Source organism: Callorhinus ursinus, unplaced genomic scaffold (assembly GCF_003265705.2).
Source record: "Callorhinus ursinus isolate GAN/ISIS: 27379988/994484 unplaced genomic scaffold, GSC_fseal_2.0 scaffold1, whole genome shotgun sequence".
In the NCBI taxonomy this organism is placed as follows: domain Eukaryota; kingdom Metazoa; phylum Chordata; class Mammalia; order Carnivora; family Otariidae; genus Callorhinus; species Callorhinus ursinus.
The window spans coordinates 117,752,961-117,770,160 of NW_027397063.1; the positions used below are offsets into that span (position 1 = coordinate 117,752,961).

The 17,200-nt window shown below is 44.7% G+C and overlaps 1 protein-coding gene across 1 annotated transcript in view; it reads right to left on the reverse strand.

The window, feature by feature from the left end:
* Window positions 1-16,552, reverse strand: part of LOC112831669 (serotransferrin-like) — a 56,066-nt gene extending 39,514 nt beyond the window's left edge. Inside the window, 9 exon segments of the mRNA XM_025882032.2 lie at window positions 1,571-1,725; window positions 2,964-3,141; window positions 3,933-4,114; window positions 4,661-4,716; window positions 5,525-5,672; window positions 6,411-6,587; window positions 7,344-7,452; window positions 14,307-14,479; window positions 16,396-16,552. Coding sequence (XP_025737817.1) covers window positions 1,571-1,725; window positions 2,964-3,141; window positions 3,933-4,114; window positions 4,661-4,716; window positions 5,525-5,672; window positions 6,411-6,587; window positions 7,344-7,452; window positions 14,307-14,479; window positions 16,396-16,438 — 1,221 coding nt within the window. The 5' untranslated portion in view covers window positions 16,439-16,552.
* Between the last annotated feature and the right edge of the window lie 648 nt (window positions 16,553-17,200).

Here is a 17,200-nt window from a genome sequence, read left to right on the forward strand (position 1 = left end):
ACAGCAGGTGAAAAGAGGCCATCTCCTGTCCTGCCTGCTCTTCCAGCCATTTCCTTGAGGCAGCCTTCCCAGCACAGGCCACAGAGGCCCCAGGAGATGGCAGGTGCTGTACCAGAGCCCCAAGGATCTATCAGTCAGGAACACCCAGCAGAGAAAATAAAATGTACTCTCATTTTCACCCAAACCATGATGAATTAAGGATTAATTTCGGGTTCCTTGCTTAGTTTCTTTAGGAGCATAGACCCACAGTTAATCCTCCTGTCCTCTCATAGGATACACTGTCCCAGAGACATTTCTACAACAACTTTCTGACACCAGGAGTGCTTATTTGTAAGACAGATGAGTGGAGTCAGGGACACGAGGCTATGTCTGTGGCATAGAGCGCCTCCTGATGGGGCTCTAGCCCTGAATCATGGCCATGTGGCTGAGTGCTATTTCAGTGCTTGGTGTAGACAAAGTGTTAATGAATGAGTAAAATATTCTTGAATGACCTATTTCTCAGGTTTAGAAGCCCTGAATTATAGAGATGCTTAAATTCCACAAGATTGCCAAGCTTTCCATTGGGCCTAGAAATCTACTTTCTAGGAATACACCCTAAAGGAGTAATCAAATATGTGGGAAACTATTTGGATAAAAAGTACAAGTGCAAGTGTGATTCATCCAATGTAAAACATGCAAGTATAATTCATAACAGCAAAAAAGACAGAAACAGACTAAATGATGTTATAGATAATATGGACAAATGGCTAAATAGATTGCATCACATCCACACTACAAAATAGATTACAACATTAAAAGATCATGTTTTCCGAGTGCCTGGGTAGCTCAGTTGGTTAAGTGTCTGCCTTCTGTTCAGGTCATGATCCCAGGGTCCTGGGATCAAGTCCTGCCTCAGGCTCCCTGTTGAGCTGGGAGTCTGCTTCTCCCTCCCCATCTCCCTCTGCCCCTTCCCCCACTTGTGCTCGCTCTCTCACTCGCTCTCTCTCAAATAAATTTAAAAAAAATAAAAAAATAAAAGATCATGTTTTCGAAAAATGATTTGGGACATAGGAAAAGCTAACTAGATATGTGAAAAAAGTATAGTAAATTGTGTATATGATATGATCCCATTTAACAGGATTTTCTCTGCGTAGAAGATTACAAGTACTTCTCATTTTCTTTTTTATATCATTCAGGATTTTCAAAACTCTAAAAGCAAACATGGAATGCTCTTGTGATCAACAAAGCTAAACTTCTACCTGCTTACACAATCAGCACAGCCCTGTCACACCTATCATGCCACACCCTGGGTCCCAGGCATACCCACACCATGGTCCAGCCTCCGGTAAGCAGACACAGCTCAGAGCGCCCTCCACCATGTGCTAATACTGCGAGGAAACAGAGCCCCAAGGAGCCCTTCGGATCCATAAGTTCAAAAGTACTGAAGCTCCTGTGGGGCTGGGCTCCCACATGAGGGCAAGGTTCCTTGGGAACAGGTTCTTATATCAGCCCTAAGAACATTCACTCAGCCATAGGGACAGGCCGGCAGCAGTGGCAGAAATGCTGCCCTACGGGGGCAGGAGTGACATACCGCGATCTTGGCGATACAGTCTTCAGTGGACTCTGCTGTTTCACACTCTATTTTCCCTCCACTGTTTACACTCCACTCATCACACTTGACCCTCTCGTGGTGACCTATTGCACACCATTTCACCTTCTTGCATTCATTCCTTGGGGTATCCGGGCCTAGGGCATAAGAAAGACAGCCAGATTTCAGTTGAGGCCCCAGAAGTTCCTGCTGGTTATGAATGCTACTAATTGTCTTTATGAAAATGCTGGGATTTGCCAGTAATATACAAACAGGTCCCGTTCCAGGAATTCATCATCTTAGAAAACAAAGGCAGTAACAATCTCTTTGTTGGCTTCTTAACATTTAGGTATGGCTTAAAATAATCTCTTCCAAGAAGCCAACTTTCCTCCCAAACCCTCAATCACTTCAGGCTGTTTTTGGTTCTGTTTTGGTTTTTTTTCCTTCTTCTTTTTGAAATAGCACTTAACCACCTGAGTTGTTCTTATTTATTTGTGCATTGTTTTTTGTCTGTTCCCTGCAGGAGAACATAAGCTCAGCCCAGGCAAGGGCTGTGCCTATCTTACTCTCCACAGCACCCTCATTGTTCAAAGGCAGTGCCTGGCTTATGGTCAGTGCAGTTAATGTCTGCTGAGTAAATGGACATCTATTTGACTGTCGGGCTCAGTTCAAGTCACTTCCTCAAGGAAGGCTTACTGCAGCTCCAGGAGCTATTTTTCTTTGTTTTCATGGTCTCATCAGACCATGATATTTTGTTCTGTTGAGTTTGTTTTCCCTTATTCTGAGCAAATCTCTCATTTTTAATCAATCATTCAGTGGAGTGACTATTCATTGGACATTTGTCTTCTCCACTGGTGAGAAAGTTCCATGACAGCAGAATCTAATATACATTTGTCTCACCATTGCACGCCCAGCACCTAGCACAGTTGTCTGTTGAATGAATGAATAATCAAGCAAACATTCAATGACCCAAGGAAATTCAGGAGCAGGATCAATCTGTCCAGGGCTCCAGCTTCACTATGGCACATGCTGATCATAATACTGGCTGCAGATGTACAAGTCTGTAGCAATTTTATTCTATTTCACTTACTTTGTGACAGGCTATTTGGCTTCACAAAGTGGGTAGGGTAGCCCTGATTTACACAAGGGAAATAATGCTAGTATCAATCCAAGTCATTTTAAGCATGAATTTCCTTTCATGCCTTTTGGTGATGTCCAGGCCCATCTCATGATGACTGACACCATTTAGCATCAGTCTAACACTGGGCAGGAAGGCAGGGTGAATAAAGAAATGTCAGGGTGGGCTTTTAGTACCTGGAAAGAGTCTATTGCTGGTCCTTGCCCCAAACAGGTTTCCAGGCTCCAAAAGGTTACATGATCCTTCCCCAGTACTTACGCACATCTTCCCTTAGATTCCGAAGAGCAGTGACATAATCATATCCCAGGTACAGCCACGTGTCCATTTTAGGGGGAATCCTCAAAAACCCTTCGGCAGAGTCCTTAAACAGCAGGTCCTTCCCCAAAGGAGAGCTGAAGAGCTGGAAGACTTTAGATTTATCTTTGCCATAATGTTCCTGTGTGTAGTAAAACACAATAGTAATTGGCTACAGCAGCAAGGAAGGCCGCAAAAGGGGACTGAGGAAAAACAAAACCCCCAGAAAATGAAATTAAAACCATGAAATTTTCAAGATTCCAGGAGAGAGGGCAGTCAAACCTGCTCTTTCCCACCCGGCACCATCCCCACTCCCAGCCTTTTTGCAGTCATGCAACAACCTATTTCACAGGATATGTTTCCGTGCCTGTCCCCCTGGTTGCATTGACAGCTCACTGAGCCTAAGAAATGCACTCTCCTTCAGAAGCTGACACTGTGTGGTTACCATTAAAACCCTTGACAGACAGACGGGAGGGCTAGATGAGAGGAGGTTGGCTCAGTGCTGGCATTCTGCATGCTCTAGGCTCTAAGTAAAGCTGGCCATGTGTGTGGCTTCCTTGCAGTCAGCCTGAGGGACATTAGGAAAGAGATCATTTCCTTCTGCAGAGGTGACGGAAGGCCTTATGGGGGAGGGAGTATTTGCCCTTGGCCTAGAAGTCCTGGTTTAGATGGAAAGAAATAGAATTAAGCAGTAAGGAGCATCTTCATGTCACTAGGCCAAAATGTAAGGGTCTGACGGGCAATAATGCAGGACTAGGTTCTGTGCGACTCTGAGTCCCTGCTGGGCACTTTTGGACAAGTGGATGAATGTGGCGCAGTTCCCACTATGTCCTAAAAACAAGGTATTCCATAGTGGCAAGAAGGGAATGTAGGAAAATGCCTTAAATCCAAGCAGAGAGCAGTAAGCAGGAGGGAGAACAGTGAATCCAGTACCTGGGCCTGGTTGAGAAGCTCCCAGATCAAGTCTTCCTTGCCCCCCACACTTCGGGCCACAACTGCATGGGAAGGGACACGGGCCAGGTGGCAGTCCCTATATTTATCTACAGACATTCTCTGCATGTTGTCTGGGCAGAGCAGCTTGTATTGGTCCAAGTCAGCTTTGTTTGGCAGGTTCTCTGGGGGAAGAAAACCTGGATGAGCCAACTGCAGACAGGACAGCGTCATGAACTATAGTCCGTCTCCCCATCCCTTGCAATCCCAATGAATCATAGCATGTGAGAGCTGAGATACCTAGAGCAAACACTGAGGGCCAGAGCCCATAAGGGAACTGACTTGCTCAAGATCCCACAACAAGTTACAGGCAAGAAAGCTTCTGATGCCTAGTACAGGGGTGACTGCCCCATACCCCACAATAGGTCTCATCTCAGCAGACCAACTTCAGGCCAAGTTCAGCCAGACATGCCCCCAATCCCTTGCTGTGGCAACATTGACCAGGAAGAAGGATCCCCATGTCCAGGCGGTTGAATGATGGAAAGAAGCCCAGGAGTCCAGGTGAGGACCCCATAGGCACACAACTCTGCACAAGTAGAAACCCAAGCAATGATAAAGGAGGAATACAGTATGCTCATATCTGACTACTGTCCATGAAAAGGGGTACAGGGGAAAAAAAAAAAAGAAAACGCACTGCCTGGAGGGAATGTGTAGATTCTCCTGTCACTTACCGAACACTGTTGTATGCTTGACAAAGGCCACTTCCCCAGCATCATCCATCAGACACCTGTGGGAAAGAAATACATTAGGAGGATCCCAGCAGGGAAGACCCTTCACTTCAAGCTTGAGGGTCTGTCTGATCACACCACGCAGCCCTGGGACAAGGGCAGAGACTGGTGGAGGCCTCTATGCCGACCCACAGCTGAGGAAGCACTATGGGGCACTGATATACCACTAAGACGGTGGGGGGTGGGGGTTGAGCTCATGGGAACTAGAAATCCCTTATAATGTGCCCCAAAGTAGCAAAAAAAATCACTGAAGATATTTTAATACAGAAAAGAGTTTTCAAGTTTCTGAAATGGAAGATAAAGACATTAGTCTCCTTACAGAGGAAATGTCCCTTGGTTGGCTATCAAACTTTAGGATATAACCAAGGTAAAAGAGGGAGTGAAAAATCAGCCACATGAGCTGTCTGCACAGGGACAATGAGGGAAGGCAGGAGAGAGGCCAGTGCATTGAACAGAAGACATTGCTACAATAGAAAGCAGAGGGTCAGTCACTGAAGAATGGTCCAGACACTAAGGATGTGCCTGTTCCCTTAGGCTCTGCCCAGTCCAGCGAAAGAACACACTGGGCAAGTTCAAGGGCTCTGGAGACATAGAAAAGATCTCCAGGAGAGGGGCTTCCTTGTCAAATGTCACAAGAAAGGCATATGCACTGGCTTGGCCAACAGCTGGATCACTGAGTCACTGTGAGGGGATTAGGCCTCCCGGACTCCTCTGTAGGCTGGGTTCTGCTATGGGCCAGGTAGGGTCTCCCGGCCTGAGGACATTGGACACTTTGGCCACCATGGAACAGCAGCTGGTCTCACTCACTTGAAGGCACCTGAGTAGCCGAAGTATGGTTCATGGTTAGAGCAGGCACACTTGTCCGTCCCTTTCCCCACACACAGTTGACACAGATTGGGGAAGGTTGTCCGATCTGCACAGGGAACACAGCTGCCCGCGAAGAAACTGGACGCTGCTGCTCAACATAAGACATGTAGCACAGGTCATGAGCCACCCTGGCTACAAGCAATTACAGCTCTCAGCTCCCAGTCTAGACTCCTTAAGGAACAGAGAGTGACTAAAGCAAAACCAGCACACCCAGTCTCAGCACATCCTTATGTGTGTTCACTGATCAAGATCAAGGTTTTCCAAAAAGGGACAAGTTAACCTTTGTCCTCCCATCCCCCTCCCCAAGAACCAGGCCTGTGCCTGCCATTGACCTAGGCCTGTCTCAGGTTGTTGTCAGACTGGAACAGCTCAGAGAGAGGTCTCCTCTGGGAGTCATATCTGAGAGATGGGAGACCCACATAGAGAGGTACAGGCCAAGTTCATGGGCAGCAGATAGCCACCAGAAAAGCTCCAGCAGAATGGGAAACACATCAGCCACAGACCGGAAAGAACCCCAGGAAAGTGATCAGTAGGGCCCAGCAAACTTGGCCCTGACTGAAGCCTTCTGTTGGGCTTGATGGCCTTCCCCCCCCAACCCCAACGCCTCGGGATAGCCTTTGGGTGGGTGTTAGGAGCTCAGAGAAGAAAAAACTCAGCTGACACCTCCCAAGGGCTGCTGGTGTGGCAGAACTGACCAGTTTAAAGCCGGTGTACCCCTACCTCCACCCCCCAGACTCATCACACATGATCACCTGATCATGTCTGAGTGACCCCAGTGTGGCCTGTGTAGGCCTGCCTGATAGCACTCACCCTCTCGCCTACTTACCCCTCTGAAGAGATTCACGTGGCTCAGGCAGCTTCCAATAAAGTAAGCCCATGGGGATGTTCCACCCAGCAGACCTGCCAAGGCCCGTGTGGCAGGACTTCTTGCCTTTGAGCTCATTCAGTGTGAAGTCACTGCTCTTCTTCACCACAGCCACAGCATAATACTGGGTTTTTTTATCTGTCAAGAGACAGTGTGAATGAAAGACCCTCAACCTGGGCCACAGGGAAACTGCTCATCACTACTGGACTCCTGAGTAGAGAAAGGGAATCCACAGGGCACATATATTTTGGGTCAGGTCACAAAGAGAGAGAGATCAGGAAAACCTGCCTAGACTAGCAGGGGGAAGAAAGGACTGCAGAGAGAACATTTGTAATAATAGTCCAAGCAAACACAGGCCTACCATGGCCCTGCAGGGTGTCTGCCTACACCTACCAACTCAAGCCCACCAAGAAATTGGAGTTGTAACACAGAGACCACATTCATTCTAAGTATTTCCTGTTCATTGACACAGGCCCAGGGACAGTTGGTTGCTCTCAGAGGAAATGCAAGGCTGCTGGGGCTCCAAGTATGTACTCTAGTGTGGTCTCTCCCCTGTATGTGGCACCTATGGTTCTTGGAGGGCTCCTCTATGTAGCTCTAAACCCTAGTGGTTCAGGTCAGGTTGCACACAGTCTTCTCTGTTTCTCCAGGGAGCACATTTCCTAGCCCAGAAGGTCAGTGTCAGGAGCCCCAGTCCTCAACCATCCCAAAGCCCCAGAGGCCTTGACTTGTGCCTATGGCAGCTGATAGGTCCTCTCATTCCCCACTGACACCCAATAGGGAATGCCCATCAGTATTTAATCTCCATTACCTGCCTGGACAAGACAAACTCAGCATTTACCAGGAGAGAACAAGAGCCACAAACTCTTTCCTGGGTCCCCAGGAAGAACTTACCATCTTCTGTCCGATAGAACTCTGCCACTACAGGCTTTAGGTTGTAGGGACTCAGGCCAGCCTCAAACACCAAGCCTGCATCCAGTGTCACAGCATCTGCTTCATTTGCCTGAAAGGAAACAGACCAGACCCTGATGAAGTCCTTACTTCTGAGGAAGGTCCACCTATACCCAGGCAAGTGAAGGTGACTGGCAGATCTTCTTGGACCTGGGGCCAAAAGAACCCTCACCTTGGCCAAACTACATACCACACCAAGAGCTTCAGTTGACTCCACCTCCCTGGTGAGGGGATTTGGCCACCATATTCCTATTCCTCCCACATAGATAAAGGAATGAATTATGTTTCTCTTTCCCCTGGTGAAGAGTCTGTTTCTTGGCTCAGAAACCTTTCAAGATCAACATGAATTAGAGAAGCTTTACGTGGCAGACCTCATGGGGAAAAGTTGCCCTCCCAACCCTGGACTGGGTACACTACCCAAGCACAACAGACATTGAAGGAAGTTGCAACCATGCTCTTACACATATTTATATTGAGAATCCAGTTGCTTTCATTTGGTGACCTCTTCATCTTGGGCCTTCTGCTGAGGTCTTCTCCAGGCACTTTGTGAAGCACTCCTTATGGGGGAGGGGAGTCTTAAAGACACTTGTCTCCACTCTGATTCAGTACTTGGTACTTTTCCTTCCTGTCCTGGGACCCCATAACTACAAGAGTCTTGTTCAAGGATTTGGTACTTTCTTTGGGCTTTACCTCTCTTATACTATGAACTAAGGGTTAGATGCTGATTATTATTTCCATTATGGCTCACTGTTTGTTTAACGGACTACTCAGATATGTCACAGGTCACCACTGTTCAGCTCAGCTCCATTTTACAGATGAAAAAACACAGGCATGGAAAGTTTGTCACTTCTCCAGGCTACATAGCTAACAAGTCATGGAGCTAGATTTAAAATCAGGTCGTCTGGGTTCATTTCTTCCATTACGGTTACTTGCTGGTTATTTAGTTAGTTAATCTTGGGGCAACTTTTAAGGGTTGGGATTGTTTTTGTTGTTTTATTGTAATATACATAAGATAAAATTTACTGTTTAACCTTTTTTTAAGTGTACATTTCAGTGCCATTAGATACATTCACATTGGTGAAGGACAGCTCTATTCCACAACTAAACACCAAGAAACAATCTTTGTGGCCTCCTTGGTATCAAAAAAGGTAAGTATAACCTCTGGCCTCTCCCCACCCACCCCACACACCACAGAACAAAAATAAATAAGCAAACAAACAAATTTTCCCAGAGCAATGAGATTGGGGCTTTGTGGCCAAGACACCAAGATGCTGATCAGGAATCACTGGAGCCTCAGAGGAAAAGGAACCAAGGAGCCAAGGCCTAACTCATGGGATCCACTAGAGCAGCAGGGATTCCAAGGGGAACTTGAACCAGCAAGGAGGAGGAGGATTAAAATCAAGTATGGCCTCCCAGATGCAGATAAACACACTCAGAAGAATATAAGCCACAATGCACAAGCATCAACAGGAACAACAGACTTGGGCCCTCAAAGGAGGTTGAAGCTGTCTGATGCAAAGTTGAAAAGAGCTGCCTATGAGGTATTTACTTTTCTATACAAATTGAAGGCTGCAATCAGAGATAAAGCATAGAAAAGGAAATTATCAGAAATAAGAAGAAAAATTATTTGAACTGGTGCTTCTAGAAACAAAAAATATAACTATTGAAATAAAAAAGTGATGAATGGGCAATAAGTTGATTAGACATGTTTAAAGTAAGAATTAGTGAACTGGAAGCTATATCTGAAAAATGTATCCCGGATGCTGCCAAAAAGAGGTATAGATGGTGGAAATTGTGAAAGAAGGATTAAAAAGTTAAAGAAGACCTAATATGTGTTATCTTGGAATCCTAAAATTAAAAAAAAAAATGGAGCGACTGAAAAAAAGCCAGTATTTAAAGAGATAATGGCTGCAAAATTTTTAGAATTGATGAAAAGCACAATTCCACAGACCTGATATACCCTAAGCAGGATAGGTACCAAGATTTTCACAACAGCAAATATCAGTGAATCTATAGAATGTCACAGACCAAGGAAATGAAACCGCAAAATTATTCAGAGATGATTGAAGGAATAATAGGATAATACCAGACTTCTCCACAACTACAATGGAAGTCAGGAGACAGTGGAATAATATTTTAAAACAGGGTAAAAATGTCAAACTAGAATTATACATTCAGCAAAATTATCATTCCAGAGATTAAAGCATTTGCAGAGAAAACAAGCAAGCACCTGAGAGTTTAACACCAAGAGATTGGCTTGAAAGGATCACCAAAAGAACATATTTCAAGAAGGACACATATCCCAGAAAGATAGTCTGAAAAATGAGAAGGAATGGGAAACAGACTAAATGACAAAAATGTAGATAAATCTAAGTATTCTCTTTCTCTCTATCTAAATTTTTGGGTGTGTGTATACACACACACATAGACATACACAAACATACACAAATATGTTTATATATAGTGTCTACAAATACATGAAGTATTTACATTGAGTGTTTTAAAAAGATAGACGTAAGGGACACCTGGGTGGCTCAGTTGGTTAAGTGGCTGCCTTCGGCCCAGGTCATGATCCCAGGGTCCTGGCATCAAGTCCCACGTTGAGCTGCTTGCTCAGCGGGGAGCCTGCTTCCCCCTCTGTCTCCCTCTGCTTGTGCTCTCTCTGTCAAATAAATAAAATCTTAAAAAAAAAAGATAGACATAAAATATTAAATGGTAATATTTAAACAGGGAAGAGGGAAGTCTGAGCTACTGTTTCCCAGAGTCCTTTTATTGTTTGGGAAGGAGGACCAGGATTATTTTACTATAATACATTGGTAAGCTAAAAGTATGTAGTAAAAATTTAAGGAACTCATTAAGGAATATAAATAAAGTGTTTAAATTCATTACCGGTAGGAGGAAAAGTGGAATAAAGGGAAAACAATGCAAATGAACAAACACATGTGCAAACTCAATTTTTAAAAATCAGAAAAGGAAAAATCAGAAAACAGGGGAAGCCTGGACTAAAAGAAATCAAAAAGTAATATGGCAGAAATAAGTCCAAATTTACCAGTAATAATAATAAAATAAATGAGATTTCACATAAAATAAATATGATTGTCAGATTGCATTAATAAAATCCAGCAACAGTTTTCAAAAGATGCACCTAAAGCAGAAGCACACAGAATATTGAAAATAAAATAAATAAAGGAATGAAAAAAGGCACAGGAGACGACTACTAAGCAAAGAAAGTTGGTGTAGTATGTTAATATCAGAAAAATAGAGTTTAGTCAAAAAGCACTGCCAGATAATTTCATAATGATAAAATACCAAATTCACCCAGAATGATATGGATTATTCTCTCATATGCTGGTGGTAGGAGTAGAAATTGAAATAATCACATTGACAACAACACTCCCCCCCAAAAAAGAGGAGAGAGCCCAGATGTCCCTCGACATGAATGGATAAAGAAGATGTGGGGTGTGTGAATATGTAATGGAATATTAGCCATCAAAAAGAATGAAATCTTGCCATTTGCCATGACATGGATGGAACTAGTGGGCATTATGCTAAGCATAATAAGTCAGTCAGAGAAAGACAAATACCATATGATATCACTCATACGTGGAATTTAAGAAACAAAACAGATGAATATAGGGGAAGGGAAGGAAAAATAAAATAAGAGGAAACAGAGAGGGAGACAAACTATAAGAAACTCTTAACTATAGAGAACAAACTGAGATTTGCTGGAGGGGAGGTGGGTGGAGGGATGGGGTAACTGGGTGATGGGTATTAAGGAAGGCTCTTGATGTAATGAGCACTGGGTATTATATGCAACTGATGAGTCACTAAATTCTATCCCTGAAACTAATAATACAGTATAAGTTAATTAAATTGAATTTAAATTAAAAAAAATTTTTAAGGAAATAAAGGTAACTAACTACATGGGTAAATTAAAAAAAAACCCACATTGAATTGACTTAAAAATCAAACACTGCTGGTGGGAATGCAAGCTGGTGCAGCCACTCTGGAAAACAGTATAGAGGTTCCTCAAAAAGTTAAAAATAGAGCTACCCTATGACCTAGCAATTGCACTGCTAGGTATTTACCCAAAGGATACAAATATAGTGATCCAAAGGGGTACCTGCACCCCAATGTTTATAGCAGCAATGTCCACAAAAGCCAAACTATGGAAAAGCTGAGATGTCCATCGACAGATGAATGGATAAAGAAGATGTGGTATATATACACAATGGAATATTATGCAGCCATCAAAAGGAATGAAATCTTGCCATTTGCAACAATGTGGATGGAACTGGAGGGTGTTATGCTGACTGAAATAAGTCAGTCAGAGAAAGACATGTATCATATGACCTCACTGATATGAGAATTCTTAATCTCAGGAAACAAACTGAGGGTTGCTGGAGTGGTGGGGAGTGGGAGGGATGGGGTGGCTGGGTGATAGACATTGGGGAGGGTATGTGCTATGGTGAGTGCTGTGAATTGTGCAAGACTGTTGAATCACAGATCTGTACTTCTGAAATAAATAATGCAATATATGTTAAGAAAAAAAAAAGAAGAAGATAGCAGGAGGGGAAGAATGAAGGGGAGTAAGTTGGAGGGGGAGACGAACCATGAGAGACGATGGACTCTGAAAAACAAACTGAGGGTTCTAGAGGGGACGGGGGTGGGGGGATGGGTTAGCCTGGTGATGGGTATTAAAGAGGGCACATTCTGCGTGGAGCACTGGGTGTTATGCACAAACAATGAATCATGGAACACTACATCCAAAACTAATGATGTAATGTATGGTGATTAACATAACAATAAAAAATTTAAAAAAAGAAGATGTGGTGCATATATATATACAATGGAATATTATTCAGCCATAAAAAAAGAAATCTTGCCATTTGCAAAGACATGAATGGAATTAGAGGGTATTATGCTAAACAAAATAAGTCAATCAGAGAAAGACAATTATCATATGATTTCACCCATATGTGGAAGTTAAGAAACAATACGGGATCACAGAGAAAGGGAAGGAAGAATAAAATCGGATGGAATCAGAGAGGGAGAAAAACCATAAGACTCCTAACTCTAGGAAACAAACAGGGTGCTGGAGGGGAGGGAAGTGGAGGGATACGGTAGCTGGGTGATGGGCACTGAGGAAGGCACGTGATGTAATGAGCAGTGGGTGTTATATGCAACTGATGAAGCACTAAACTCTACCTCTGAAACTAATAATACGCTCTATGTTAATTCATTAATTTTTTAAAAAATCAAACATATTTGGCATTGTCTTAAAAGGCACATACATATCCCTTGGCACAACAAGTCTGCTCCTACACATATATATTCAAGAAAAACTATTAATATTTGTGTCCTAGGAGATTTGTATAAAAATATTTGTCAAACCCTGATTAGAATAACAAAAAGCTGGAAATAGCCCAAATGCCTAATGACCAGAAAAGAAAAAATAAATTGTGTTATACTAACATAATAGACTATTGTAGAGCTCTGAAAATGAATGAACAATGGCTATATTCAACGATGTGGGTGAATCTTAGCATAATATCGAGGAGTGAAAAACAAGGAGAAGACAACACATAGTAATGCCATGTTTATGAAACGTTTTACGAATCAAAACCGTGCAGTCGTTCACGCATACCTATATACATCTTAAAACTAAAATAAAAGGCAAGAAAGTTGTAGGATTCAGTTTGCTCGGGATGGAGAAACACATCAGTAGTTGTGGGTTACACCACACTGTGTGGGTGCCATTCTCATAAAATCCAGTGCTGCCACACAACAGCCCTAGAAGTAAGCTATTGGTATTGATGAAGTTTTGAGAACCTATGTTAGTTTCATGGATAGTATTATTTTATATTATCAACATTTAAAAATAAAAAGGGGCACACATGGACTAAAACTGAATAAATGTCATAATTCAAGGGTTAAATTTAAAACATGATCATAACTGAGATCCAATTTAAAAACACAAGCCAGTGGTTTTTACCAAATGACTGATTCCTTCAATCATGCTCCATCTGGCTAAGTCTATCTCTCCCACCTCATTACTCTTTCCAGTCTCCTGCTTGCTCTACTCCTGTCACCCTGACTTCCCTACAGCAACTTCAGAAAGCCCAGCTCTGCTGTCTCAGGCCCTTCGCACAAACTGTTCTTCACTGCCTGGTGTATTCCAACAATGGCACCTGTCAGGCTTATCCATGTTCAACCTTGGGGTCTTAGTTTCGTTGCTTCCCTGTCAGGCAGATTGTGCCTGACACCCAGTCCAAAGCAAGTTTCTTCTGAAAGCCTCTGTCAGAGCATTCTACTCTTTCCCTTTGTTGTACATCACACAATTTGAAATTTACAATTTATTTGTTTGCATGTTTTTCTTCTCTCCTGGCTAGACTATAAGCTCCTCAAGAGTAAGGACCACATGTGTTTAAATTCACTGCCGCAGCCCCATTGCTCAGCACAGTGTCTGACCCACATTCAGATGTGCAGGGACAACAGTGAAGGAGTGAAGTGTTTTTGGAAAATCTAGAAAACAAAGAGATCAGCAAACATCTGCAGTTGGCACTGTATTCCTCTTCCCTGTGAGCATCATTCATCTAGTTCCCATGATGTACCAAGAACTTCCAAAACAATGTCATATGGAAATTTTGATAGTAAACATTCTTGTTTTTTCCCTGAATTCAGAGAACTTCGTGCCTCAAAATAGTCCCCTTTTCAGAGTGTGTTGGATTTTAAGACTCCTTAAAGATAACCACTCCAATTTCCCTTTCTGAAGTGCTTTTATTAGCACTGGGGGTTGACTCTTCCACACACCAGCCTCCTACCTGTGAGTAAAGAGTTGTTCCAAAATGACAGAAGAGAAAGTATGGATTTTATTCCACTCTCTTTTAGGCAACAGTGACTTACGGAAATGGCCTTGATGCACTCAAGGTAGGAGGTTTTCTTCACACAGCTGACAAAAGGACCATTTTCAAGGACAGTTTTCATATTTTCCATGAAACTGGAACACTTACTGGCCTCATGATTTGAAACAGTGCACCATCTCACAGTTTTCTCAGGGGAGACAGCCAGACACAGCCCTAGGAGAAAGAGGCCAGAGGTTGTGCTAGTGGGAGAGACAGAACACCCTCTGACGGCTCTTGAAGTCTCCATCCCCTCCATCTGGTCCTCCTCCCATTAACACCACAGAGCACAGATTCTGTTGCCTTCTGAGGCTGGGGACAAGAGAATGGAACCCTAATGGCCTCCTAGTCACCTGCTAACCACCCTGTGCTAGCCAGAGGGATGCTGGCTTGACCATCAGCTCTCAAGTGGAGACCACAATAATCTGCTTTTTTCTGTTTTCCCTGCCTCCTTATCTCACCATCATGGGACTGCCAAGGGACATAAGCCTCATCAGTGTGACTGGACCTTTTCAGCCTCTTGAAGGCATTGGATTGATATGACAACTTGGGGAAGCTAGCAAGGTAGGAATTACCATCTTTTAAAGATGATGGAACTGGGCTCAGAGAGTGATGCTCCACCTAAGGTCACCCAGCCTGTTAGTGGCCAATACTGGCCTAGAAACCAGGTCTCCAGACTTTTGTCTCTGCCCAGGGAATAAAAGAAGATGACATTCTGAGTTATTTTCCATCTGCTTGGCCAGTAGGTAGGGATAAATGATTGATGAAATAATGAATTTGCCTGAGATACTCATCTATCATCCTCTGTCCCAGGAATAACTAGAACTCCACATATTCAGTGGTTCTTTCTGTTTCCAATGACCCCTTTCTCAATTTTCATCAGTCTTCTGGGCTGCCATTAGGAGAAACTAAAACCAGCCATGTCTGTAGCTATTAAAATCATGTGGTTGCACTGCTCCCAAAGACCTCTGTCATCTCCACTTTCTGTGGATAACAGCACAGGGCTGACTCAAGGAAGCTGATGAATATCCACAAAGCACAAAGCAGGAAAGGGAAAGGGCAACAGTTTTCCAGGATGCATAAGGAGGGGCCACAGGGAAATCCATGCCCCAACCACCCTTTATCCCACATCTGCCCATGAGAAGTCATGGGAGGCATCAGGATTCAGTGGCAGACCCCTGCTAAACTGCTCCTCCTGAGGTCTCATGGGCAGGAATTTGTCCTGAGTCCTGCATTTACCTTGCACAGCCCTATGAGGTGCTTTGAGGGTGGGAGGGGGCCAGGGGCAAAGGCAAGTAATGCAGGGCCAACTCCCAAGGGTAAACTTTTCCAGGAGAGACAAATATCTAAACATAAGGCTCCAAAGGTATAACAAATGCACCAGGAGAGGCAGGCAAAAGTTAAAGGACAAAGGGAGCCAATCTCAGGAGGTGATGGGCGTGGCAGAGGCCATCCAGTCACAGGCCCCACAGCAGGGATGTGTGCAACGAACTCCACTCCACTGGTGCCTGGATCCATGGCCTCATTTACCCTCACCTGACCCTCCCAGCCCCAGCCCTCTCACCGGTGAGGACCCAAGAAGCCTGGATTCAAATATGCTTTGAACCTCTCAGCAGCCCTGCTTCTTAGCAGGACATCTTCAGCGCCAAGGGCACCCATGGGACATCAGACTGCCAAGGGGGAGGGGGCGCGGTCAGATCTGGGAGGCCTTGAATGCCATGCTTAGCAGTTCAGACTCAACTCAGGAGGCCTCATAGAAGGGATCTGATAAACTATGATGGAAGTGCTCTTATTGTATTCTAATACTACAAGATTTACTGGACAAGGAGGAGGAGAGCAAGGAGAGGAAGCAAGGAAGCATGGAGGGCACGAAAAGGGGCAGAGGCACTAGCAGGACCAGCAGCTGCGGGCAGGCGCAGAGCTGAACCTAAGGCAGTGCTGAACCAGGTGCAGGGATGCGGCGGGGAAGAGCGAAGGAAGTGCTCCGGGCTTCCAGCCCAAGAGTGGAACCCAGAAGCCTGTGTGGCCCAGTGGAGGGTGCAAAGAGCTACCGGGCTGGCGACTCTGCGGACCTTCCCTGCGCCGGCACTCACCCAGGACCGCGCAGGCCAGCAGGGCGCGGACGGCGAGCCTCATCTTCCTGGGTCTGTGGCTAGGAGCCGGGAGCACAGACCTGTGGGCTTCTGCGCAGTCTCCCCACGTCCGGTGCCCCTTTATCTTCGGCTCAGCGGGCCATGCAGAATCTTTGACCTCCTGTGTTTGCGCAGCCCTCTTGCCCAATCACCCCTCATCCCTCCCCCTTCATTCCTTCCCCAGGCCGATCACCCCATTTCCTGAGCTCTGGAAAGACCCACGAATGGTTTCCAGCACAAAAATGCTGATTGTAAGGGAATTAAAGAAAAATCAACCCTTTGTTAATGCGTGCTCTCTCCGTGCCAGGAGCGGGGCTACAGCGGGTAGGGGCGGGGGTTGGGGCCAGTGGCTCTGCTCCTGAATCGCAGGATGCCAGAGCTGGTCCTGCACCAGTCCTATGTATTCATTCCACAGACAAAAGAGGGAAGGAGCTACCTTAGATCTAGAGTAGAAATGCAGAATGATAGGCAAAGACCTTCCGGAGAGAGGGTGTCAGAGAAGAATAAAGCTGGTCTCAAATCAAAGACAAGTTCAACACCCTTCGCTTGTTCCCAGGTGTCCCCAGAAACCCTGCTGCTGGGCTTTCAAAGGCCCTCCTAACTGAGGAATTGCTCTCTCTCTATATGCCCCACTAAACTAAAACTCCTGGATTAAAAACCTTCCTTTCCTCCATGCAGCGGGCTGGACACCTTGGCCGAGGGACAGATTCACAGGGGAGACAAATTCTCTCCCACAAGAAGCTACCCAAGAATGCGATGAAGAGTC